The 25,226-nt window shown below is 32.9% G+C and overlaps 3 protein-coding genes across 6 annotated transcripts; 2 read left to right on the top strand and 1 right to left on the bottom strand.

Moving 5' to 3' along the window:
• The first annotated feature begins 73 nt into the window (after positions 1-73).
• Positions 74-9,524, top strand: LOC149738955 (E3 ubiquitin-protein ligase TRIM71-like). Its single transcript, XM_089875552.1, has 12 exons — positions 74-214; positions 576-1,218; positions 1,514-1,648; positions 2,142-2,254; positions 2,807-2,981; positions 3,719-3,842; positions 4,789-5,026; positions 5,141-5,471; positions 5,824-6,006; positions 6,788-6,974; positions 7,288-7,457; positions 7,783-9,524. Exons 2-12 carry the CDS (start codon positions 817-819, stop codon positions 7,999-8,001), a joined length of 2,277 nt encoding a protein of 758 aa, XP_089731678.1. The 5' UTR covers positions 74-214; positions 576-816; the 3' UTR covers positions 8,002-9,524.
• A 244-nt stretch (positions 9,525-9,768) lies between these two features.
• LOC149738954 (monoacylglycerol lipase ABHD2-like) lies at positions 9,769-16,186 on the bottom strand. 2 transcript variants are annotated; one of them, XM_089875562.1, is made up of 9 exons: positions 15,971-16,186; positions 15,578-15,785; positions 15,139-15,306; positions 12,619-12,802; positions 12,149-12,235; positions 11,503-11,613; positions 11,130-11,199; positions 10,552-10,636; positions 9,769-10,276 (listed from the first exon to the last, which is right to left on the bottom strand). In XM_089875562.1, exons 1-9 carry the CDS (start codon positions 16,088-16,090, stop codon positions 10,131-10,133), a joined length of 1,179 nt encoding a protein of 392 aa, XP_089731688.1. In that variant the 5' UTR covers positions 16,091-16,186; the 3' UTR covers positions 9,769-10,130. The 2 variants fall into 2 exon arrangements, with proteins under 2 accessions (XP_089731688.1, XP_089731690.1); XM_089875564.1 differs by lacking the exon at positions 9,769-10,276 and adding an exon at positions 10,811-10,829.
• Positions 16,187-16,362: 176 nt separating this feature from the next.
• On the top strand, positions 16,363-25,197 carry LOC149738953 (kelch-like protein 38). Of its 3 annotated transcripts, none has more exons than XM_089875549.1 (18): positions 16,363-16,754; positions 17,439-17,558; positions 17,824-17,938; positions 18,153-18,335; positions 18,770-18,877; positions 19,145-19,264; positions 19,629-19,755; positions 20,219-20,425; positions 20,845-21,099; positions 21,195-21,241; positions 21,418-21,527; positions 21,748-21,804; positions 22,339-22,500; positions 22,878-23,000; positions 23,292-23,461; positions 23,730-23,783; positions 23,996-24,178; positions 24,510-25,197. In XM_089875549.1, exons 2-18 carry the CDS (start codon positions 17,444-17,446, stop codon positions 24,591-24,593), a joined length of 2,220 nt encoding a protein of 739 aa, XP_089731675.1. In that variant the 5' UTR covers positions 16,363-16,754; positions 17,439-17,443; the 3' UTR covers positions 24,594-25,197. The 3 variants fall into 3 exon arrangements, with proteins under 3 accessions (XP_089731675.1, XP_089731673.1, XP_089731674.1); XM_089875548.1 differs by lacking the exon at positions 16,363-16,754 and adding an exon at positions 16,773-17,061; XM_089875547.1 differs by lacking the exons at positions 16,363-16,754; positions 24,510-25,197 and adding an exon at positions 16,771-17,061 and having other exon boundaries at positions 23,996-24,268.
• Positions 25,198-25,226: the final 29 nt, after the last annotated feature.

Below are 25,226 nucleotides of genomic sequence, written 5' to 3'. Positions count from 1 at the left end.
CTTTTATGACATAAGGGGACCACATAAACCGTACCATTCTGGCATTTCGCCCTACTATGCATGGAACGTACTTTAGTTAAATTATCGTAAAGTTCACCTTGCGGTTGCACTTTTTCGTTCAAATCCAGTGGAAGCAGCATTAACAGATTAACATTGTTTATGTGTTAAGTTTAGTGTATTCGTGCGTGTTCCACTGCTCTCTGTAGATTATAAGGTAAAAATAGCTGTTTACGTACCACTATACGAGTATATGAGAAATAATTCAATTTAGTTAAGTAGTACCGTAAATACAAAGTTACACAACGACAACACAAGTTCGTTACGTGTGAAATATTGCATTTAAAGTATGTTATTCCATTAAAGCAAAACAACAATATAATTTGCATTTTGGAAAGTAAAATTGTTGTTGTTATCGTAATGTAAAGATGATAATATGACAACAAAACAAACTGGTATATTCAAGCCTATCTTTCATTTAAACCAATGTTAATAAAACTCTGATAATTTTGTAACTCTATTTTTGACTAATGTGGTTTTTGTTTAAAAAATTGTAATATTTGAAATTGTTGTTTCAGATTTTTCTACCTCAAAATTGATTAGCAGGCGTTAGCTGCTTAATAACCATTTACCCAGACTTTGTCATTGTGGTATTACTTTAAAAAAAAGTATAAAATTTGGAAAAGACGAGATAATATTTTAATTGGAGCATAACAAGATGAGTAATTGTAGCCCATGCCATTGCATGATCGTTGTGAGTCAAAATTTGAAGTCATGATCATCTAAAACTTTAGCAATATTTTTGCCGGGATTCTAAAAATGGCCGGTCCTTTTAATCACATTAATCACACAAGCTCACTGCTTGGTGAAAGTATCAAAGACGTTTCTGTTACAAGAGGAAGCCCTTTGTCCCCCATCTCCTCAGTAAACAGTATGCTCAGCAATAGCATTGGCGACATGACTTCCAGCGGGTTCAACAATTCTTCAAACAATCTTACCCTGCCTTCTGTTGATGGCCAGTTCTCATCTTTTTTAATTGGCAACATACTCGAAGCTATGTCACTGCACGATGATATTAAAGAAACGGAAAATCACTCGTGTAGTTGTGGTGATGGGGTGGCAGCTAGCTCCTACTGTCGTGACTGTAAGGACTACTTGTGCCAGCGCTGTGTTTCTGCTCACTATCGCGTTCGATTGACGAAGGACCACATTATAGTAAAAGTAAGTTTAAATGTTAATATTATGATTAGTGTGCTTTTTTTATTGTTTTCTTTATATTATGACTTGGGTTTTATTTAAAGATTTTCTTAAATTATGAATATTGTTTTTTTTTAGTGTTCAACTTTATGGTTACAGTGCCACAAAGAAATGAAATGATTATTTTTACATTAATTTAATATTCAAATCATTAAGCCATAAGTCTATACCAGTTTGTCACCGAAAAAATACCTAAATAAATCCAATTGAATTTTTACCCGTATGTGAATTAGAGCGAACATAAAACTGGTCATTTTAGGCAGAGCAGAAAGAAAACAATGTTGAACAGCATCGTCAAATGCCCTATCTACTTTCCCCTCCATGCGAAAATCAAAACTTTTGTACTTCTCATACAAACGAAGTTTTGCGTTTATTTTGTGACTCTTGTTCTGTGGTAAGTCAACAGCACCAGTATTAAGCCAACAATATGCATTTCTGTTGTTCTGTGTGTAGTTCTGCTATTACAATAAAGCCAAGTTAGATAGGAATTTTTGTGTGTGACTGTTTGCACACAGAATGACCATTTGCTATGCTAAGAAAAGGTGAAAAAAAAAACGTTTTTAGAATTTAGGCTACTATGTGTATTTTAGATCATTGTATGGCCACTGTAGTTCTTCATATTTGCTAGCCGTTTAGCTTTTCATATGATGTATGTTACCACCTTTGTTAAACATTTTTTCTAAGCATTATAAATACAATTATTCTATTGTGTGTTTCATTTTTGCGACCTATGCACTGTATTTTAGCATATGCCATTTAGGTGAAATAAATATCTCTTTTAATATACAACTTTATACACTTGATTTTTGTCTGTTAAGTTTTCATAGCTCCCGATCATATTTCCTTTGCATTATGAATCTAATTATTTTATTACATTTTATTTCCAGGCAATTTGCAACCAATGCACTGTATTTCAGCATAGCGGACATAACTTCCAATACCTCAAGGATGCAGTTGAAGACAGTAAAACTGCAACAATTTCTCTTTTATCTGATGCTAAGTAAGCAACACTTCAAACATACTTTCGACACTCTTGACATAGTGATAGATAAGGCAACTTCCTAAATGCTGACAGTGACAGAGATAACAGTGGTGCTATTATAGTGATATCTTTGTTGCATAAGGATGAGTGGACTTGTATGCATTTCTTAGGGTTTTTTCCTATAAGTAAAAACCTAAATTTAATTTAAACAAGTTTTATAGCAAGATATACCAATCTGTTATGTAGTAGAACTAGAACAGAAGTAAAGTGATGTTTTTCCTTTTTTATTGTGACTTATTTTACATGATATTATCCTAATTTAAAAGACTAAACTAAGGTTCGAATTGGATGCATGTAAAATCACCTAAAAAAACTAATTTATATGAATGCACATTAATATTACATCAAAACACATTTGTAAACTTAAAACAAAACAGTTTACTTCATTAATAAAGCCAAAACAGTGTATGAATAATTAGTTACAAACTGATACAAAACAAGGAAAAATGGTTTAACTTTGGCCTCAATCCTTTTTCTCATGCTTCGCTGCAACATTAATTTTAACTTTAGAAATGACTTGAGAAGTTTGGAAAAAAGCATCTTGGATATTCAGCTTCTAATCGATCGCGTGATTGGTCGAAGCAAATTAGTCGTCACGGACGTTCATTCAATGACACACAAACACATGATGGCGCTAGAGCAGAGGGAGCGAGATCTTATTGAAAAAATTGAAAAAATTAAATTGGTAAGTGTAGTCTTATAACTTTTCTGTTATATATACATTGTGTTTTTAGCTTGTTTTTTTTTATATCAGTTGTAATCCGATGTTTAGCTTTTTTTCTATGACACATCAGCAACAGTAGAACAAATCTAAATGCTTGGTTCTTTAATAAATTTATTGTAGATTACTAAAAGTAAAACAACATAATTTTTTAGCACATGTGAAAGATAAAAATGTAACTTTAAAATCAGAGCAATTGTGCTGAAGTTGTGTATACGGAAATCCTATATTAAAATTAGAATACATTTACTCCATTTCTGGCTAAATCCAAACCGGCTAATATATTCATTAATAATACATCACCTGAGTTTATAAGCGCACTCTTAAGGCCGAATCCTAAATTTTTCATTAGAGATCTTTACTACCACGTCAAACAGTGCACGCGGTACATATCTATTGACAACTATATTTATTGATCTTCCTTTAAATATTCTTTCAACGGCTATCTGGTATGTAAAATGTAGTGTATTTTTTCTGTTTTGTCTTGCCAAGTTTTATTTTTTAAATAGTTAAAAATACACTACGTTTTTATGGTGTATTTTCAACGTTTTAAAAATCTTGTTAAAACTTTTTAGTCTTGCTGGATGGTAGACAAAACATCAGAAATACACTATGTTTTTTGTACCAGATTAGTTGTTAAAAGATTGTTTACATTATGCCTGGTAGCGGAATTAACAGAATAATCTATCATTGTGGTGAAGGCAAAATGCCAGATCCTCACTTCACAGATAGACCGCCTTCAACAGTCAGCAAGCAGCTTGAAAACAACAATGGAAGATGTGAAGGAGACACTCGATTCTGGGGAAGCTCTCGAAATTCTCAAAGGTTTTTTGCCACGCTCCCGTTTGATGAGTGTTTTGTTTAGATTGATTGCATTCCAAAATTTGATTTTTTAAAAAATTTTACTACATTTTCTGGATTAAAAAGACTGTTGATATCCTGATGGGTATCAAGCATTAGTAAAACTGATAAGGGTCAATAATTAACTTATAATAAAATATATTCCTTAAAAAATGAGGTCAATTTGCCAAAGAAAAAGTAACAGATAATTTAATAATTTTGTTGATGGGCAAAATATATAATTTAATTTTGTACCATTGCACCAAGAAAATGCTTAAATATTGAAATATATACTATCACAACAGTATTAGAGACATGAAACCAAACATCATGCTACCCTTGAAACTGACATTTCCACCACAGTCGTAATTGTATTACTTGAATAAATTCTTACATGACATTTTTCTTACTTAAAACCCAAAACATGGAATTGTAGGTTTTCAGTTTAAAAAACCACTACATTTTAAATTTTTATAATAATTCAGCATTGATGCCCGAAATTAGTATTGTTACTGATACTGTGCTTTAGTTCTGTTTGTTAACTCTTTAAATTGGTTGTTATGTATGAAATATGTTTTACTGCATACCAGAAATACTTTTCAAACTGACACCCATTGTACTGTTGATCATTAACCAGAGCACTTATTGTTGTAAGTGGATGTCATAAACAGCTGAACTACAATATTATACAAGATCAATGAGAATCTAATATATTTAATGCCCCTTTAAAAATTTCCAATTTTAACCAATATATATAAAAAATCTCACTTTTTGTAAGTTTTGATTTTTCTGCTATGAAATGCCTGCTTGAGATTTATGTTTTAATATTTTAAAATTTGTTTGTATATGTGTATCGTGTATAACATGTATGCCACTCTGTGGGACCTTATCCACATAGAATAGAATGTAACCAAACTACATTGCTTTTCAGCCAAGCAAAAGATGGAGACCGGTTTACTTAACATATCAAGGTTCTGTGTTACCACCATCCCCCATGACGATGATGTCATTATGTTCGTTCAACCGGAACCAGGATTACTGCATGCCTTCACATCACTTGGTAACGTGAAGAGCTCTGTATCCGCCCAACACTCATTACTCTCAAAAGATGGTGGCCCTTCTAACACAGTACTATGCGGGACAAATGCATCGTTTACAATACATGCACGGTATGTGGAAAATGCGGTTAACTATTAACAAGGAACTAAAAATCTGTGAAACTAATTCAATTCATCATAAATAATGCTTAGTGGTGGAGTTATGCATAATGTATTTTGTTGTAGGGACCATGCAGGAGCCCCGAGACATATTGGTGGTGACGTTTTTGAGATTCTCATTCGTCGCCCTGACAGCTCAACGTTTCGTGCCGATGTGTTAGATTCTGGGGAGGGAAGGTATCGTTTCTGCTTTCCTGCTGTCCAAGAGGGCAAATACTCGGTGTCTGCTTGGTGCCGTGGCCTACCAGTATGTGACAGCCCCTTCAATCTACTTGTCAAGCGAAATATCAATTACTCATCAAGGGCAGCTGCAGGCACCCCTGTACTTACGTTTGGCAAGGAAGGCTCAAAAGATGGTGAACTCTGCAGACCGTGGGGAATATGCTGCGATTCGCAGGTGAACGACTTCATTCATGCTTTTTGCATTTTATTCTGTACGGGTTAGAAGTGACACTCTAGCCCAGCCTGATAGTGTAATGACATGCGTTTGCAACCCAAAATTACATTTCTTTGTAAAATCCTAAATTATTTATATAGGTCAGAGTTACTCGATTACCTCAATAAACTTTTACAAACTTTTTTCTTACACATCATTTGAATCTGTTCAAAATTGTACACAATGACTGAAACCACTTATATGACTTTATTATTTGGTATTATTCTTAATATCTGATTCAGTGTATACTGTAAAATATATATATCAGAATTTAGTATCACTATAAAACATTATAAAATATTTTTTTACATAGGGCCACCTTATTGTTGCCGATCGTAGCAACAACCGATTACAGATCTTCAACTATGATGGAAGTTTTCACCATAAGTTTGGAACTTCGGGGTCGCGACCCGGTCAATTTGATCGACCTGCAGGGGTCACCGTGAACAAGCAAGGTCAAATTATAGTTGCGGACAAAGACAACCATCGAATCCAGGTATTACGGAAAGTACTTTACCAAATTGTGTAATTGCTCACCTGGGTATTCTGTCTTCCATATATCTTCATTATTTATTTAAGAAACACTTTTGTTAGCATGGGTTTAACTTAAGTTTACAGTATATTGCTGGTGTTTAAGTTATAAAATGTTTTCACGTATTTAGTTTCAATCCATGTTCTTATTTGCTTTCACACCTAAACTACACTTTGGATATAAAAAAAACACAAATTAATCCTGTAATGCATATAAACAATCCAGACCTGTAAGACTATGTCAGATGTATCTGCTGTATTTGTAAATTACAGAACGGCATAGTTCTCCTATTTTTGCTGCAAAGCTACGTTTTCTTAATAATTTACATGACATGAATTTAATCGAATTTTATTTTAATGTTTTTAAAATTCCCGCTTAATAATGTTATGATAGTGGAAAGCCATTCAAAACAATAAAAGGCTTCAATTTTCCAGCTGCAGTAACTATACACCTGAAATAACAAAGTGCCTATGTATTTCAAGGAACCAATTTTGATTCTTTTTAAATAAGTGACTGACGATGCCATTTAGGCGAAATATATTTGTTTTATTAAACAATTGGTTTGACTTTTGTCGGTTAAGTTTTTTAGCACCAGATCCTTACTGTATTTCTTAACACAAGAATCGTTTAACTCTATGAGCACCAAATTAGGTCAGATTCGCGGAATTTAATACAGTACTTTATATCTAAGTGCTCATCCAAATTGTCACCCATCATATACTCATAAATATGCATTCCTTTAAAGATCTTCTGTTTCGATGGCACTTTCGTGGGCATGTTTGGAGAGCGAGGTTCTAAGAGTGGACAGTTCAATTATCCATGGGACGTGGCTGTCAACTCAGTTGGTATGATCGCAGTCACCGACACTAGGAACCACAGAATTCAACTGTTCTCTCCAGACGGAACGTTCTTGCACAAATATGGGTTTGAGGGTGAGTTACAGTAAAAACTGGTTTTAAGAAAAAAATGTTTTTACCAATAAAAACGATGATTTTTTGTATAGCAACTTATCACTTTGCTGTTAAGTCAAAAATTGTTTGCCTCTTTTATATTTTATCTTATTAAAATTATGCTGTTTTGGAAACATTTAATGCTAAAAGTGTTTTGTAACTTTAACTCGTACAAATACCCTACTACTCTTGTATGACCAAATGCTTATAATTTTCAATTTTCATACATAAATTAAAACTGTATCATCAAACCATCATTTTCCAGCAATGCAGAATATTTCACTTGTTTTACCAGGTGCGTTATGGAAACACTTTGATTCACCACGAGGTGTAGCTTTTTCCCATGATCGCATCATTGTCACTGACTTCAACAATCATAGACTGGTCATAATTGAACCAGATCTACAGTCAGCCAGGTACTTGGGCTCAGAAGGCAACCAGGCTCTGCAATTCCTAAGACCACAGGTAATTTTGAAATATTATGTTAAATCTAGACTAGAAAATTTAATCACAAGATTTTACGAAGAAATGTAATTCAAAGGATATAGGTATAATGGAGACAGTATAACTCAGCGACAGAAAAATTATATTCTGTGTAACAATCTGGCAGTATGTTTTTTCAGATATTATTGTTAGTTTTGCATCAATGTAACTTTAATTTCTGCTACCTAGTTGTCAAGTGTCTTTCACCAAATTTGGTCTTTGCTCCAAAACACACATTAATCAATCCAAGGCCCATTAGCCAATATACTGGCACTTTCTAACTTCATACATTTGCATTATAACAAAGGGAGTTGCCATTGATGAAGAAGGCAACATAGTAGTTGCTGATTCCCGTAACCATCGTATTCAAGTCTTCACTCCAACTGGTGGTCTGATTGCTGTTTTTGGTGGAGCCAGTACAACCAATGGATCCGCTCTTATGGATCGTCCTTCTGGTGTAACAGTGACACCTCATGGCCATATTGCTGTCGTTGATTTTGGAAACAACCGCGTCATCGTCTTCTAAATGCTGAGTCAGAGTATTTTCCCGCCTACCTCTTATAACCATGTTGTATGCGGTGTTGTAGGCTTAATAATAGAGTAGTGCAACACAACTAAACATATCTCAAGACCATAAACCATTTCCAGTCATCGTACATGAACTAATCTAGGCAAGTCAAAAATGTCTCAAAATTTTGATAGTTTTTCACCTGAACTAGCAGGCCAGCATACCACGCTTGTTCTTTATCATTTATTTTACTGTATAGCTGCAACACCTCATTTGCTAATTGCCCTCAATGCCAATGCCTCATTTCTCCGAAGCATAGCTAACCAACAGTACCTGTGCTTTTTGTGCGCTTTTTTAAACCTAAGTTTTCTGTACTGGCTCTGCACATACAGATTTACCCAAAAACTGCAACGGAACAAAACTTTTTCAAATTCAAGATCTTAATTTGCAGCAATAATTGATGGTGCCATATTTCAAACTGCCTTACAAAACTGCATAGAAGTTTCATAGTGCATCATTTTACTGGCAGCAATGGTTGCCTGTATTTTATCTTTTTATCCCACAACTGACAATACTGTAATCCCCATTTTTGCAAAATTAGTTTGCCTTGCAACAATTACTAACCTAGAAATCTGCTTGCAGAAAATGCAGCGCCAAAATTATCAAGTTTAAAACTAATGCTTATTCTGCACCAAGCAGCTTCTGCTAAGGTTGTATATGATACTCATTTCTTAAAAACCTAGCACTACTTTTAAAGAATGTGTAGTTACAAATTAGCAGAACTATTTAACTTGTTTCCTAGTGTAGTGTTATTAATAGTACCAAACGTGTTGGATTTTACTTTATGTAACTCCACACAGTAGCTGTTCTTTTTCAGACGCCAACACTCCACAAAGGCGCAACTAACGCTCTCAATATGTGTTTCTTCTTATGTCATTTAATTTATTCTTTTGACACGGTCTCAAAGCAACACCAAATTATCTCATTGAAATGAAGAGTTTTCTTAGAAAACCTTCTTTTAAGATTGCTACCTCGTGGCGAAATGTTGAACCATACCTCAATTGTAACGGTCCTCAAAGGACCCAGTCGTTATATTTCAAAAAAACTTTCAATATACCTCGAACGGTCAAAAACTTGATTCAGGATCTGGAAACGGCTCTAAGCCGCTCGCAAAATGGCCCCATTTACCCCATGGTCATAACCTGGGATCCATCTACCTCTAATATTCCACTGAATGTTGCTTGTACAGTCCTCCCCTAACCCACAGTCCCATCCTGACGAACTTTTTCTAAAATTGTCATTTTTTCGGACCAACAAATCTGTATGTTCCAATGCCGTCGCACTTTTTACCCCCAAGTTCCACCCTGCGCCAGTGGTTCCTCATGCCCCACTTTAAGTTCCAATCCCTGCTTGGCTGTGCATGCCTACGCTATTTCTTTTTAATTGCTCATCTGTTTCACCTGTAAAATGCCGCCGTCGTGTGTGACACGGTTATACATACTGAACTTGGTTCATGTAAATAAAACCTCATATCGTCCAAATTACAGGTGATTTGTTACTTAAGTTTTACTTACAGGATTTTAAACTTAAAGGTGTGTCATTTGGTGTATGTTTGAATTGCCAAATGCTGTGTGCTAGCTTATAGAATAGTACCCAACTATTTTATTACAAAAGATGCTTATCAAGAGAAAATATATGTATATCACTTAGTTTATTACTGAAATGGGGAAGTTTAAATGAAGCTGGACAATACTGTTAATAATATATAGTTTCATATAACAGATATTTCGTTATTTAACTTTTTTTATTTTGAATTATATTCAGGTTCCGCATACAGTTTGTATAAAAGAATTGTGCATTTACAGAGCAATAAAACATACTGCTGTGTACATGTACTCGCGTTTAGAGCAGAAAACTGAAATAGACACAATACAAAATATGTTCAAAATTAAAGGTTAAATAAAAGTGCAAGAAGACACTAGAATGAAATAACAATAATCAAATTAAATTTATTTATTTTTTACAATCTCACGATTAATTTATTTTTAGAAATATAGCTTTGTTAGGTGAAAAGTAAAAATGGAGAAAAAACAATCTAAAGCAAAGGCCTACAAGTGAAATAGAAAGCAACAATAAAGCAACAGAAGTTAAATATGGCCTAATACAGCTTCAATGTATTCCATGGTTATAGACTCAAGTAGAGTGGTAGCATCTGGTTTATACCACTTGCCTTTGTAGAAACCTAAGTGACCACCATGTTGCATGGCGGCGAACAGCCCTTTCTCAGATTTTCCTAAAAAATAAAAAGTTTTGGCCAAGTTAGTTGTGATATCACTATTTAGCTAAGAGAATGGGTCAACAATCTCTTGGTGTACCTTGGACCTCATCCATGTATTTAGATTAAGTACACAAAAAAAAACAAAAGCACACAGTGTAGTGTAGAAATATCCATAACTAGTTTTAGGGTTGCTTGTGTATTTTGTAGAACATTTAAAGAAATTTCAGTGTGATAGGATATTGACTAATTGGCTAGACCTATAACATTATAAATACATTTGAGAAACTTACTGCTGTAAGAAATAGGGATGTCATGCACGTCACTTATTATTAAAGGGTCGTCCTCAGAGTTTAGCAGAAGTATAGGAATGTGTATCTGCCAAAAAACATTTATCATAAAAAAATGAATAATTAAAAATGTTTTTTTTTCTGTGTTTGTTTTTTTTTTCCAAAATTTTTGCAGACATATTTGAAAACACTGAACACGCACAAACGCAAATAAACAGGACAACAATTCCGCATAGGTTGCTTTGTACAACAATTTCCTAACCTGCTCTTCAGTAAAGTGACTGTAACATAAATTTAAAGTTTATTTTCTGTCTGGTTCATGTATTAAAGTGACAGTGTCACATTTTGTGCTGCCACAGGCAAGGTATTGGCAAATTACGATTCTTATTTAGATTAAAGATATAAGCAACATAAACATGATCTGTTTAACAGCCTTAGGGTATTGGCAGCTTATAACCAAGATTTGGCTTATGTATTTAGGTTTGTTTTGCCCAACATCGCAAATGGTATGATACTATTAAGTACAACATTGTCCACTGTTAGCACATTGTGAAATAAAATAAGTTTACTGATTAACTTACATTGTCGATCATGTGAGCGCAGCCACACAGTGCTTTGTAGTCAACATGGCTCTTAAAGCCGTCAAAATGCCTGGAGAAATCCAAAATACAATCCATTAAGCTTAAACCTTATGGGTTTTCAAATACGTAATCACACAAATTTTCCACTGCTGTGTAAATATTGGATAAGTGGGACTTTTTAATTAGACTTTGTCCCCTTTGTTTCACTATGCCAATATAATTATCTCTAAAGCTTCCCAGCTTTTCTTCCAAGCGAAACCAATCTTAGCAATGCATAATTTATAAGAACAAGTCAGTTGTGAACATAAAAGCAGCGGAATATTACATTTTCCTCCCGAAATAAAAAGCTCGCCAAAATAAAACATAGTATTACCTGAGTAACCCATCCTCAATTTCAGCTAAAGTCGTTGCCGATTCAACTTTTTTCTCGTCGTAACTTAATTTGGTGTCATTGTTGTTGGTGGGGACTTTAAACAGTTCGTTCCTAGAATATTTTTCGTTTAAATTTACAAGAAATAAATAAAACATCCAATATTAACAACTGAAGCGTTACTAATTAGATTTTAAAAGATTAGAAAACATGTGTGGCTTTTTAACAGGGGTTTGAGCCAGTGTACATTTAGTAAATGAATTTGGAACAGTCTTGTGTTAATGTATTGGCATTATCAAGTATAGATTATTGTATTAATTCAATTAAATTAAGCATGTGGTTAGGTATGGATTATTGGTATTCAGTTGGTCAATGAATTTGTGTATAGAGTAATGCAATGGGCCAACTCCAGCCTAATTTGCATGTTAAATGACATGTAGTAGGGTATCACCCTAACAAAACAGAAACATGGTGGAAAATTAGTAAATTAAATCAAAGTAACTGTACTAAATTCCACATCTCTGACCCTGATCTGGTGCTGATAAAGTTGAACGATTCTTGTGTAATAAAGTACACCCATAGTAATGATCTGGTGCTAAAAACATTACATTTTTCCAGCACCAGATTATATAGTAAAATGGTTGCATACCAGTGAGGTTTTAGAATTTTCTTGAAATTCATTGTCACCATGTAGTTGTAGAAACGTCCAAATCCAGATGAAAGAGCGTGGGTTGATCTGTTGGGAACAAAACATGGCTGATAATTTGTTGTGTTGTTATGTGAATCATACAGTACACTCATTGTATGAACACATGTTAAAAATAAAAACAATAAACACAATATTAGCTGAACAATTGCAGCATACAGTCGACTGTGTACATATACATATATCACATACCAAATTAGTCTAATTGTAGTGAGTACATAGATAGAGCATGTAATATTACACGAAACTATTTGAAACTATCAATATTGGGGTAAAATCTACGGACTATAAAGTTTCTTAGCAGAAATGCACACAAAAGGACTGGTTAAATATGGGAAAGAATAGAATTGGTTAGATAATAAAGTAAAACAGTGAAATATGGATAAAATTTTAAAATATATATAAATATATACCTTAATCCATCATACCCTTGACACCAACTCACAGCACACACAATAGGAAGTTGCCTGGATCTGTCTTCGGCCAAATATCTAACCACAATATTTGCTCCCATGCTGAAACCAACGATTACATAACGCGAAGTTGGATATCTGCTTGTCACGCATTGTACCATGCAATCGAAATACTTTGTTTCACCTAAAATAAAGAGATGAATGGAAAATTTGTTAAAGAGTCCGGCCCACGGTTCTCATGGTTGCGCAGTTTTTTGCATAAGAATAAAGTTTTATGTCTACTGATGCTAAATTCACAGCCAGTTTGTGAAAATTCGCTTTAATTTAAAAGTTATGAACGTTTAAAAAATCAAATTTCAAAGTTGTAAAAAACGTCACTCGCGGGCACTGTGACGTCACAATGCAATATTTCGTTTATGGGGAAAACCCGGTCTATCAGCGGTTTATTGGTGCAGTTTTGATAGATAAGCAAATCAAAACGTTTTTTAAGGTATTAAACAATACCTGTATGGCTTCAGCAACTTATTGGAAGCTATTTCCTAGGGATCAGTTTATAACCACACAAAATAGCCTACCAAGCTTAGTGGAGAATTAGTTTTCGTGACTTTCTAGGGTTCAGATTTTAAATTCTTTTTCTTTTTTCCCTATATGGCATAGACTATATTTATATCTGTATTTAAAGTTACCATATAGGAGTTTACCATAGGCCAAGTAATCATGCCTGATAGGTGCTGTGTTTAAAATAGCAAGACAAGAATGGCTGTAAAGCGATAAGTGTGTGTGTTTTCATTTTCAAAAGAATGAGCGAGGCTTAAAAAAAAGCAAGCAACATTACATTGGTATGCTGGTCATCTCATATTTGTAGTGCACATTTTACTTCAGATCGCTTTACTATGATATGTTCTAATTAGAATATGCAAGGAAACTTGTACGGATCAAGTAAGCAGCATTGTATTTGGAGAGCGCAGAAGAACAAATCCACCATCCGGTACAAGTATTCTTTATTCAAAACAATGAAAATAATCCAATACTTAAACATGTATTTCTTGTAATGTTGAATGTACTTAATTTAAAACAACATAACTCTTGCATGAATCACATTTTGTATGAAACAAGACCATTCAAAACTGAATGATGAAAAATTCTTGCAAATGTTGTTGAACTGTCACTATAATGTTGAACCTTTCTGTTTTCCTTTTCCAGTCATTGCCGTACCCAAAGTTAGTATAGGTCTATACTAACTTTGGCCGTACCTATCGAACAAAGTTCTGATCAGCTGTGTAGCGATACTGTCTAAACAAAATAAACGCCATAAACATGTGATTGACCAACTTTTTGGTATGAAGGCCAATAATAAATACTAGACTAGAGTGAATTGATTTCACTAAATTTGTATTCCATGCTCGGGTCTCAGTCAAGAACATCATATTTGCAACACAAATCTGTTTACACAAATTTCAACAAATTCAGGAAAAAAGACAGTGCAACACTTTAAACAACAGACTTATTAAATGTCACATTTTTTTTTAATAAATGCTATTCTTGGTCAACCCACCAAATTGTGTTGTTGATTTTCTCAGCTTCACTTATTTTCCATGGTCTTGGCCTGTCTACTTCCCCAACACTTGCTGGAAGTACAGGTTCAAACTGGAAAGGCTCAATACCTATTGCTAGTGGACTAGGATCTTCACTTATGTCACTTCATTAGATGAAATACTTCTACCTGACTATACATCACACACTGACACTTTTACATTATTGTTAACTGACAAATTTAAATCGCGTAATACTGTAATACACTTACAAACAATTTTTAAAAATATTAATTTTAAACTAAAATCAGGCCACGGCATTACCCACGCTTATTTCTTAATTTGAAAGTAACAGAAAATGCTATGTCGACGGTACACTGTTTTGCTGCAAACAGCAAAGCCTAAATCAGCTCATCGATTAGAAAAGATCGTGACGTAATTTACGTCATAGTGCCCGCGAGTGACGCAACAATAGGCGAATTTTTTGGCACTTTTTAAAACGTTTTTTTGGCCAAACTAAATATTTTTTTCACAAAAAATTACCACAGATAGTATTTATTAAGTGTAAATTTTCATTTAAAACCAACTTGTATGAGCGTGGTCCAGACTCTTTAATTTATGATTTTGTTTTTAGTCATTAGTTTCTGGTGTGTTCATTTATCAAGCAAAAAGAAAGGTCTTTTTAAATCAAAACAACTTTTGTACTAAATTATGTTTAATAGCATATTAAATCCTATTAAATCCTAGCAACTAGATTTATCATTCAAAAGTGACATTCAAAATGTGGCACATATACACTGAAAAATACAATATCATGTAGGCCTATTTAATTGGAAAACGCAATAACCCATTTATAATGATCAGAATGCATTAATATACAATTACAGGAAACAATACTTAATATTTAGCTTTATTATTTTATAATACAAATTAGCAATTGCATTACACAATACAGAATTTAGATAATGTGTTACATATTGGGACCCACCATATGTAAATATCTTTGGAGATGTCAATCGGACATTAGGCAGAGCTCCAATGTGGTTTAAAACTGCTACACGAAATCCCATGTTAACTGCATAGTGAATAAAAGTTCGAACATATTTCTTTTCCGAGGAATTGCAAATACCGGGACACACCAGTATTGTGCATTCACCTGGCAGAATATTTAAATGTTGAATTAAAAAAAAACAAACACAATAACACCTTCGAAAATGTTAAATTACGAAATAAATAAACACAGTATTGTGCATTTCCCTGATAAAATATTTATTTTGTAAATAAGGAATTCCAAAAAAGTATTTATACACAATAATCCATATGTAAACAGAGAATTACAAAAGAAATGAACACAGTAACCCAATCAGCACAAAATTACTATATATTTGTTGCATATAATAAAATAGGATGTTTTAATAAAAATATACCTGAAGAATGGTGACCGACTGGTTGGAAAATGTCAAATGTTATTGTTTCTTTTGTTGCCAATGTAATTGAATGACGTTTTCCGTTTGGCTGAGGGCAGTCAATTCGTCCAATTTTACCATATATGGCAGTTTGGATGTGTCCGCATTTGCCCCATAAAGATGGGGGTTGATAGATTTCAGTCAGTGAAGGACATTTTGAAATAACTTTCTGTAAAAGATAAAAAACAACACTTTTAATTGACTGCAATTGGTATATATATACATTATATGCCGTAAATAATACATTATCTTATCTAAATAAACCCCAAACAAATGCAAATACACACTACTTTCATATTCTGTGAATAACAACCTATTCTACACTGTTGTATATACGTGTTTAATAGCCGTTACCTTTATAAAACCAGATCCGGAGTGATGCAGCTTTGGTCGTGTTGTCTCATCATGAATTCGTAAAAATTTAATAAAAACGAATAACAAAATCACAGTGCCAATAGCAATGACAGGCAGCATTTCGCGACCTTGACCTAGACCGCAGACCACACCCTACCCACTACTACAGACGCGAGTGCTATATAGTTTGAAAAGAAAATGTCAGTTCGTATATCTTGATATAGTAACTAATAACTATTTCCTCAAAATTTCTACAAAAGTCGTGACGCCGTGTTTTTCTGTGTCTAACAAACAGTTTTACAACACTAAAAGTCGTTGTTTATTAAATAAAGCTTTCTAAATCGTGAACGGGTTCGGATCAGTCCGTGTTTGATCTCACATCACGCGATCATCACGCCGCCTCCACCGGTACATTACGCAAACCGACATGACGTAATACGGAAACAAACAAGGTTGCGAATGAACCTACGTAACTGCGGAGATTCGTTGACGCGATCTTTCTTCTTCTCTCCTATTTCATTTGCGGCTTTGGTTGAGAATATGTTACACATATCGCTGCTAAATTTTAAATTAAATAAACAAGTCAATATGTTTAAACAAATTTGAAACAGACAATCACATTTATCGGACTTTTCAATTTTTATAATTTTTATTTGGGGCCGATACGGTTGACTAAAGACACATGGAACGATTCATGCGTAACCACTCCAAAAACAATAACAACTTTACTTCTTTCTTGGAAGCTTACGGCAAGATTTTGTAGCAATTCAAGTGAAATGTTTGGGTAATTGCGTCAGTAGCGCGTAGTTCATTTCGTACTTTGTTTTCGCTTCTAATTAATGTTTACTGTGCGGCATATTTGGTTTAAATTTCTTCACTATTTACACATATTTTACAACATACATTTCTGTAGTAAATTATGGGTGGAATTGGTAGTCGTTTTGTTTGTATTAAAGCATGCCAGAATGTGTCACAAACAAGAGAAACCTACAGACAAAATTACGTCGCTCCAGCCTTACCTGATGGATTGTTTATTGATAAAGAATTTTTTTCTGTTCTTTTCCAAAGTTTAAATGAAATGAGAAAAAATGGTATAAATAAGTAAACACATTTGTTTTTCATATCAATCATGAATATTTTTAAAACAAGTCATATATATTAATTTGTTTTAAATTAAACATTTTTTTATTCAAACATAAAAGAGTGCTAGTGTACAATCCTTCAAGGTTAAAAGTCAAGGGGTTACCCTTAACGTATGACCTTGTGGGTGGACTCTTTACTAGCACCCCAAAGATTAAAACATGATAAAGTTATTTTAATTAATAACAACATTTTGATTTGACTTATATATATATAATCTATATGACAGCTTAGTTTTTACTTTGTTGTTTTTATAGAATATCTTCATTCCCTATAATAAATTTTCTCCCATTGTCAATCTTGCAATAACTTTATATATGTTATGTAGAGGAAATGACAGATACCATTATTCACTGTGGAGACCGTGTGTATCCTTGTCATTCTGTTGTGCTTTATTTCTGCTGCAAATATTTTCATGACTTGGTGGTACAAGCTGTCAATGATTCTGGTAAATAATTCTGTTTATCCTAAATCGTTTTATTGTAACTTCTTCTTATGTTTTATTACTAGCATGTTTTAACAGCTATCGTATATACGTATTTTTTTATCTAATTGGTATTATCCTTTTTACCCTGAATGAAGGCATAAATGAATTCATGTTTGTTATGTTAAGTTGATTTAAATTTTATCTTCAAATAAAATTTTAAATAAAAAAATATTTTGCTAACTTAAAAATTTGCTAATTGAATTCATTGTAATCTTTTAATTATTAGACACAAAAGATGGATTGGTAATTACTGCAAAAAAAATCCCAGACCAGGAGGCAAAGTTCCTGTTACAGTATATGTATACTGGCAAAGTGTCTTTGCCTTTTGATTGCATAGGAAAGTAAGTATGGTATTAAGTACAGCGATTGACATATAAGCATCGAGATTGTATCATAATTGATTCCAAGGCATACATGCATACCCATGTTCGCCACCTACGTGTACAATGCATGTTTACACATCTTTTTATAAATTACATTATAATAGAATGTGGCACATGCCCATTCATTAGTCCTCTCACCCCTACTGTCTTATATTTTTTTGCTTAATTTCAGTTTCTCCGATGCTGCAGTCCAGTGGGGACTTCACGAAAAGATAGAACTTCATGAAAAAGTTTCTCTTGGTCGTTTCTGCTCCAATTCCTCTCCTGTGTTTGACATGTTAAGCAAAATATTAATTCAAGATGAAATTGACAGTTGTTGTATACAAATATCAGAAGAGAAGTTTATGTCTGAGAAGTGAGTCTTTAAACCCACAAATTGAAATATTATTTTACCGGTATTGCTACCTTATAAGTCTGTACCCTTATACTTAAATTCACATTTTATTACTTTCAGATAAAGGGTATATCTGTATATAGAGACACAGAGCTTAATTTCTTTATCTGTGTGTCACAAAACATGTTCATGTGTGTTGCAAAAACTTTAATAATAAACAATATTCTGTGAAAAATATTAAGTTGTATTGTACGTTTGTACCAAACTATAGAACAGTTTTTAAAATTTGCTGTGCTGCAAACGAATTCAGAAAATCTAATTGTACCATAAAAGTTTAAACATCTTTAATCTTAGTAATATTAACTACAATCTTTAAGTTTAAACACATGTTTTAATAAATTAGTTTCTTTATAATAATTAACATTATGCATATGTTAAAGTAGAAATATTCACAGATTCTTTAGTTGCTTTTCTCAAGAGAGTCGAATGGAAAGTGAAAAAACGGAATTAAATTATAATGTTGTGTTATCCCCTGAGAATGGTGAAGGAATAAGATGCCATCGGTAAGTTTGGTTCCTCATTTTACAAACATTTGTTTTTTTCTAATATATTTAACTTGTTTCATTCTATTTTATATGAGAAAGGTCCTATGGCGAGGCTAAAATGCCTAATACTTTTTATTGTTTTTTAACAATAAAAGGTTCCTTCTGTTCAAAAGACATTTCAGCTAAAAAATAATTTACTTAATTAAATTTAAATTTTTTTTTTGAATTTTGAATGTATCACAGTAAAAAATCCCAATCTGAAATCTAACGTATTTTTTATTTCAGTGAGCTGCTCTCAACTTTTAGTTCATACTTCCATAGCATGTTTAGAGTTGGTGATAGGAGTTATATGGAAGCCACAGAAGATTCTGTAAAACTGTTCGGGGTTGACCAAGATACACTACAGTATGTCAACATTTATAAAATATCCAAATTTGCCTTTTTTATAGTTTATGTCAGAAGACTATTTTCTAGGAATAGGTTGAATGTTGAATAAATGTAACTTGTTTATCATATGTGACGGGGCATTGACACTGGTTCAAAACAAGTGTTCTGTTTCATACACCTCTTGCCTGCTTACGAGTTACCACTTAACTTTGTAGGTAGATGTTTTTTTGGATTTTTTCTTTAGGTATGATGCCAGCATGTTAACCAGTGAGCCATAGAGCCAGCTGTTTCACTTTACTATCTTTATTTGTCAGGAAATCATATAAAAAAATGGATATTTATCTTTCTATTTATGCCAATAATAAAACTGCAATTCTCACAGGGTAATAGTGGATTATATTTACACTGGTAAAGTGCAATTCACTCCAGAGAACATTAATTCAATAATAAAGGCAGCTGGATGGATTTGTCCAGAATCCGAGCTTTTGAAGCAAGGGAGCTTATATTTGGTAGGTTATTGCTTATATTTTGGTATCTACAACGTATTATAACAGTTGTCTGTAAAATATTTGTTAAATAGGCTACTGTCGTTATTGGGTAGCTTTATAATATTTTTTTTATTTTCTTGTATAAATTTCATTGAGAATGAATAGTTAGTGAAGCACATAACAAATGAGTAATGGCTAAATTTGTTTTTTTGACCAAAATTGTTATTTCAACTTTTTACTGTACTGATATTTGAATCTAAGATGCCATATATGAATGTAATCAGTCTTATTAATTCGAAAAATCCAGGTTATATACCTGACAAAACACATTTGTTCTTCATTTTTTCCATAAACTGTGTCACGATAATTATTAAACTGTAAATATCATTTACTAATATTGCTCAACCCATATATCGGTCAAGCATGTTATATTAATACTACCAATGCCTATTCATACCCACTAACTTTATGAACTTAACTTCAGATAGAAAGAGTGACAACACAAAATTGCTTCCAAACAGAAACATTGGCAGAATCCTATGCTTTAACCCAGCTTAAAGAAGCTTGTTCTGACTTCATATTAAAAAACTTAAGCCAAACCAAAAGCACTTTATCATTTACCAAGTTATCAAGTGAATATCTAAGATCTGTTTTATCCGAAGATCGACTTTTTGCTGTTTCAGAAAAGGAGGTCAGTTTATAAAATTTTAGGTGAATTAAAATTTTCCAGCTTTTGGATTAGATTTGTAAATAAAACAATATGAATTAAAGTGTTCTGAACTTGATTTTGTTTTGTCTATATAAAAGTTGATCAAATTATGGCAAGAAACCCTAAATCAGTAGACTGTTGTTATTTATGTCTGTATAAGTGTTTAAAAGTGCCTTACTCAAACCTATACCTGTATTTTTTTGTTTTTAATCAATTGTTCAAATAAAAGTTTAATCAAAAAGAACTAACACAACAAAAAACGCAAAATGTTTAAAGGACCCCAAAAGAGAATAAAGACATCTTTAAATAAGTGATCTGCGCTACAAGCATAACCTGCGCTACAAGCATTTGAAGCTAATTTTCTAATAAAAATTAAAACTTTATTTTTCTTCCCCAACCAGTTGTTTGATGCTGTTTTGGATTGGGGAGTGTCGCACTCAGCTGTGGAGGTTCTGGATCTTCTCAGTAAGGTCATTCGGACTTCTCTGATGGAAATTTCGGAGCTGGAGGCATCGGTGGAGGCCGTGATGAATTTTGGGATACCCTCGCATCCAACTGTGGACTTCTTCAAAGATTCTTTGAGGTTTGCTCATCTTGCTCCAATGGAGGAACGGATCCTGGAGACGGGGCAGCAACATCGGGACTGCAGCACTGAGGTAGTTGATGGGACTTGTTTTAAGATATTTTACTCTTTGAGATATTTATTTTTTGCAATTACATGTTTGTGGTAAATTTATTCTTTTTGTTTTAGACTGTGGTGTTGTTGACTTATTACTATCAGAATTTGACCCTTCAAAAGTGAGTTATATTTCATGCATTTAATTTTATAAATATAATAATGTGCAATGATAAAAGAGTTGAATTTAATTTATTGTTCAAAATTCTCAAGCACGTGAAATTAATTGCGAAAATTTATAACACTATCTCAGGAACAACAAATTGATGATATAAATAAAACGTTTTGTTTAAAATAGGCTGTGCAGAACGCAGGATTTTAAGGAATCAACAGAAACTTTCAAGAAAGTGTTAGAACCAACAGACATAAACAGCATTTGTTCAAGATCCTGCAGCTCCTACCAACCTAGTATGTTTGTCATTTGTTTGTTTTTATTGTAGATTTGATTATATTTAGTTTGTTTTGACACAATTTTGTAAATATGCATTTTGGAATAAGATAAAATTTATTTACTTCAATATAACTTTATTCTCCAGATAATAAAAAATCAAATATTTATCCCCAAAAAAGACTAAATTTAAAAAAAAACTTTTAAATATGATATTTATTATATATTTTTATTTTTCAGGGATTCCAATGGTATGCTATGCTGTGCAAGTGGTGAATGGCAGGATCTTTATTACTGGTCAGTGTTAAATACTATTTAAACATAACTTAATTTTAGTATACTTAACTGTCAGAACATTTACACTTGACAGTGGCCAAGCATTATGTTAAATGCAGTATCAGTTGGTATGGCTGGTTAACATAGAATTGTTATTTAGACAACAGATATATGCAAATTGGTTTATTTTCATGAATTATCATTAAAATCAAGCTTTGTCTGGCATCATGGCCCATTGGTTAGAGAGCTCACATTGTAACCAAGGTATACTGGGTTCAATGCTCGGTGCTTCTACTATTGTGAGTATGCACTTCAACCCAATTCCCATGTGAAAACATATCAACCACCTAATCACTTATGTGGTAACTCGAAATGGGTCAGAGGAGCATCCAATTGAAGCAGTTGTTTTTTTCATTGACAAGAATAGTGAATTATGATTTGTGTGAAATATATTTGTACATATTACTTTCAAGATAGAACATCATTTTTTATTACTAATTTGATAAAGAATATGTGATATCGTTCAAACCTTAAACTCTAGATATTTTTCCACAGGTGGTTTTTACTGCTCAAAAACAAAACGTCCATTAGGAACTGTGTTTGATACAACACTGGTGTATTGTCCAAAGAGACACCAGTGGTTCCATGGTCCAACCATGAACAATGCTCGCCATTCACATGATATGCTGTTGGTTGGTGACAGCATATATGTCATTGGTAACTACTTTTTGTTGTGTGTTATCATGTTTTTATATGTGATGAATGTGTAAAAAAAAGAAATGTTCAAAATAGTAAAAGTTTAGATTTAGTTAATTAAATATGCTAGGGTTTTGTAAAACTGCCTTTTGTAAAAAAGTCTTACTAAAATATTCAAGAATTTGCTCGCAGCCCCTTTTAATCTGCTAGAATTTTACCTGACCCTTCAAGGTGAATAGTATAATATATGCAGGACTTTGTGTAAAATTTGTGTACTCTCAGCAAAGCTTGAACTTCGAAACCCCAGTAAAGACCATGTATAAAATAGTATGAAACATGCCTATATAAAATAGTATATAACATAACTATATTTCATTTTTCTTATTTTTATACACCAGGTGGAAAATGGTTTGAAACAAACCAACGTATTGGAGGAATATCAAGCAGGAAAAACATCAACACGATTGAACGACTTCGTATTTCTGGGGGGGTGTGGGAGAAGATCGGAAAGTTTCCTGCAAGTAAATATTTGTTTTTAAAAAGGGTTTTGTAATGTGTAATAGGGCAATATTTTTTGATCATTATTATGATGGATATCTGTTATGATATAAGATTCCAATTGGTAGGTAAAAATAGTTATATTATATGGTATAATAAATAATATAAAAGAGTAACTTACCTCTCTTAAGTAGCCAAATTTTTTGTAATTATAAACAAAAATGAGCGTATGAATAAAACACTTCAACTTTTAATTGTTCTGAACTGCTATATGTTTTAAACAAAAAATGTAGTCATTATTTTTTACCCAACAGAAGAGAAAGTGTTAAAACACATAAGTGTTGCACTCAGCTCTGTGATCTACATGTTCTGCTCGGGTAAAGTAACTTCACAACTTACATTACATCGCTACTCCACCAGGGAACAAGACTGGATGCCACCTGTTAATATAACTACACCAATTTACTCTCCCATACAGTGTATGGTAGGTGATTTTTGCATGATTTTTTGCTTTTTTTGGTAGGTGATTTTTTATAATTTTTTGCTTTTGTATATGAGTGGTGCTAGCTTTAGGCCACAAACATGTAAACTGAAATGTAGGTCAGCAAAATTCTTGCTTTAAGAGCCAAAATACAATGATGTAAATGGCAGCAACAGTACAGATATATATATATATATGTATATATGTAAAGCTAAACTAACTCCATGCATAACCTTAAGAACTTTGTAATATCAGCATTATTTTTATACAGGCCACATTTAAAGGGAAGATATATGGATTTTCAATTTTGGGAACAAAGTATCGGGTATGGCAGTATAAAAGTGGTTTAGTTTAATTGCAAACTACTTTCCCAATATATATATACTTTTTCTTGTTTTAACTCAATTCAGAAATGGCCACTCAATTTAGTTACATCATTTTTTAAAAAATAAATATTATACAGTTCTTTTATTGTTATATACACCTATAGATATATTCTACTGCTCTTTTTTATTATTGCACAATTCCTATATACAGGTGTTCCCCTTTGATAATTCTGTAAACCCAAGATTCGAAGACTGCATAGGTCTTATTAAACGCGGTGAAAATAAACCATTTTTCTACAACAAGCAACTTATTACTGTGAGAAAAGATCGCTCCAAGCCTTACAGTAAGCAGTGGAAAGTTAAGGTGCAACCCTTTGATGCTGCCCTGTATCAGGTATGTACACAAAAACATCTTTTCTGTTTGAAAAATGCAACTTTTTATTTTTTTTATCCTGGCGTCCCGGGGCAACCACACTTGTTATAAGACAGTATTTTATACAACATGTGTAACATTGTGAGTTTTTGTTGTTGATATAATTAACTACGCATAGTGACTTTGCCATTGTTCAAATACAATTTTTTATGCCAAGTTTTCTCTATATATTTTAGATCCTACATGAGATTCAGGGCAGAGGCATGAGATTTGAGCCATAAAATATCCTGACTAAAATTCATATACTTTCCAATAAATTTAACAAAAATTCATACAATCCCTTTTATTTCAGCCTGAAATGGAACTTGGAGCTGGAGATGAAACTCCACCGACGGAAAATATTGTCGTACTTCATACTTATCTACCTGAGTTATAAACTGACATATTCTTACTTACTTGCTGTATGGTGTTGCATTTCTTACCAAACCAAATCACTGTTTTCATATTTTTACATTGTCGCTTTATATATTCATATTATGTATTAGTTCATCTGTATTTATGGTAATGGGCAAACCCTCGGCAAAATCCCCTGTCTTCTGCTGTGCTACAGGACCTCTCCCATGTACAGAAATAAATGTATACTAGTGTTTTAAACATACATGCAGTGGCGCAGCCAGGGGGTTTAGGGGATCCCCCCTCCTTTTAAACAAAAAAATAATAATTAAAAAAAAAAAATTGAAATTTTTTTGATTAAAACCCCCCTTATTTTTTTTCTGGCTGCGCCACTGCATACATGACGCAGTTTTTGAATGTTAATGATACAGAAAGTTTCACTCGCCTGGTGTTGCATAGTTTCGCTTTTAAATAGTTAGACATTTCAATACAATTGTATATCTTTTTATTTATTTTTAATATGAAATTTTTGCTTTTTTATTTTAGATTGATTTTCGTTAAAAGTTCCAATTTTTATGTTATTAATCGTGTGTTTTATACTATATTTGTATTCATGCGTTTTCATTAAATTTATTTGTTCTCAATAGGTCAAGAGTGTAAAACTTCCAAACCAACT

This window comes from Ciona robusta, chromosome 3 (assembly GCF_009617815.1).
Source record: "Ciona robusta chromosome 3, ASM961781v2".
NCBI lineage: Eukaryota > Metazoa > Chordata > Ascidiacea > Phlebobranchia > Cionidae > Ciona > Ciona robusta.
The sequence above is the reverse complement of the archived record's forward strand: the minus strand, read 5'-3'. Positions and strand labels throughout refer to the sequence as shown.

Coding starts and splice junctions, on each gene's coding strand:
- LOC149738955 (XM_089875552.1), top strand. CDS start 817: ATGGCCGGTCCTTTTAATCACATTAATCACACAAGCTCACTGCTTGGT. Junction 5,027..5,140: donor TCGTTTACAATACATGCACG/GTATGTGGAAAA, acceptor ATTTTGTTGTAG/GGACCATGCAGGAGCCCCGA. Junction 7,458..7,782: donor TGCAATTCCTAAGACCACAG/GTAATTTTGAAA, acceptor ATTATAACAAAG/GGAGTTGCCATTGATGAAGA.
- LOC149738953 (XM_089875547.1), top strand. CDS start 16,890: ATGGGTGGAATTGGTAGTCGTTTTGTTTGTATTAAAGCATGCCAGAAT. Junction 21,528..21,747: donor CTGCAGCTCCTACCAACCTA/GTATGTTTGTCA, acceptor TTTATTTTTCAG/GGATTCCAATGGTATGCTAT. Junction 23,462..23,729: donor ACTCTCCCATACAGTGTATG/GTAGGTGATTTT, acceptor ATTTTTATACAG/GCCACATTTAAAGGGAAGAT.
- LOC149738954 (XM_089875562.1), bottom strand. CDS start 16,090: ATGCTGCCTGTCATTGCTATTGGCACTGTGATTTTGTTATTCGTTTTT. Junction 15,307..15,577: donor AGTCGGTCACCATTCTTCAG/GTATATTTTTAT, acceptor ATATTCTGCCAG/GTGAATGCACAATACTGGTG. Junction 12,236..12,618: donor CAAGGGTATGATGGATTAAG/GTATATATTTAT, acceptor TGTTCCCAACAG/ATCAACCCACGCTCTTTCAT.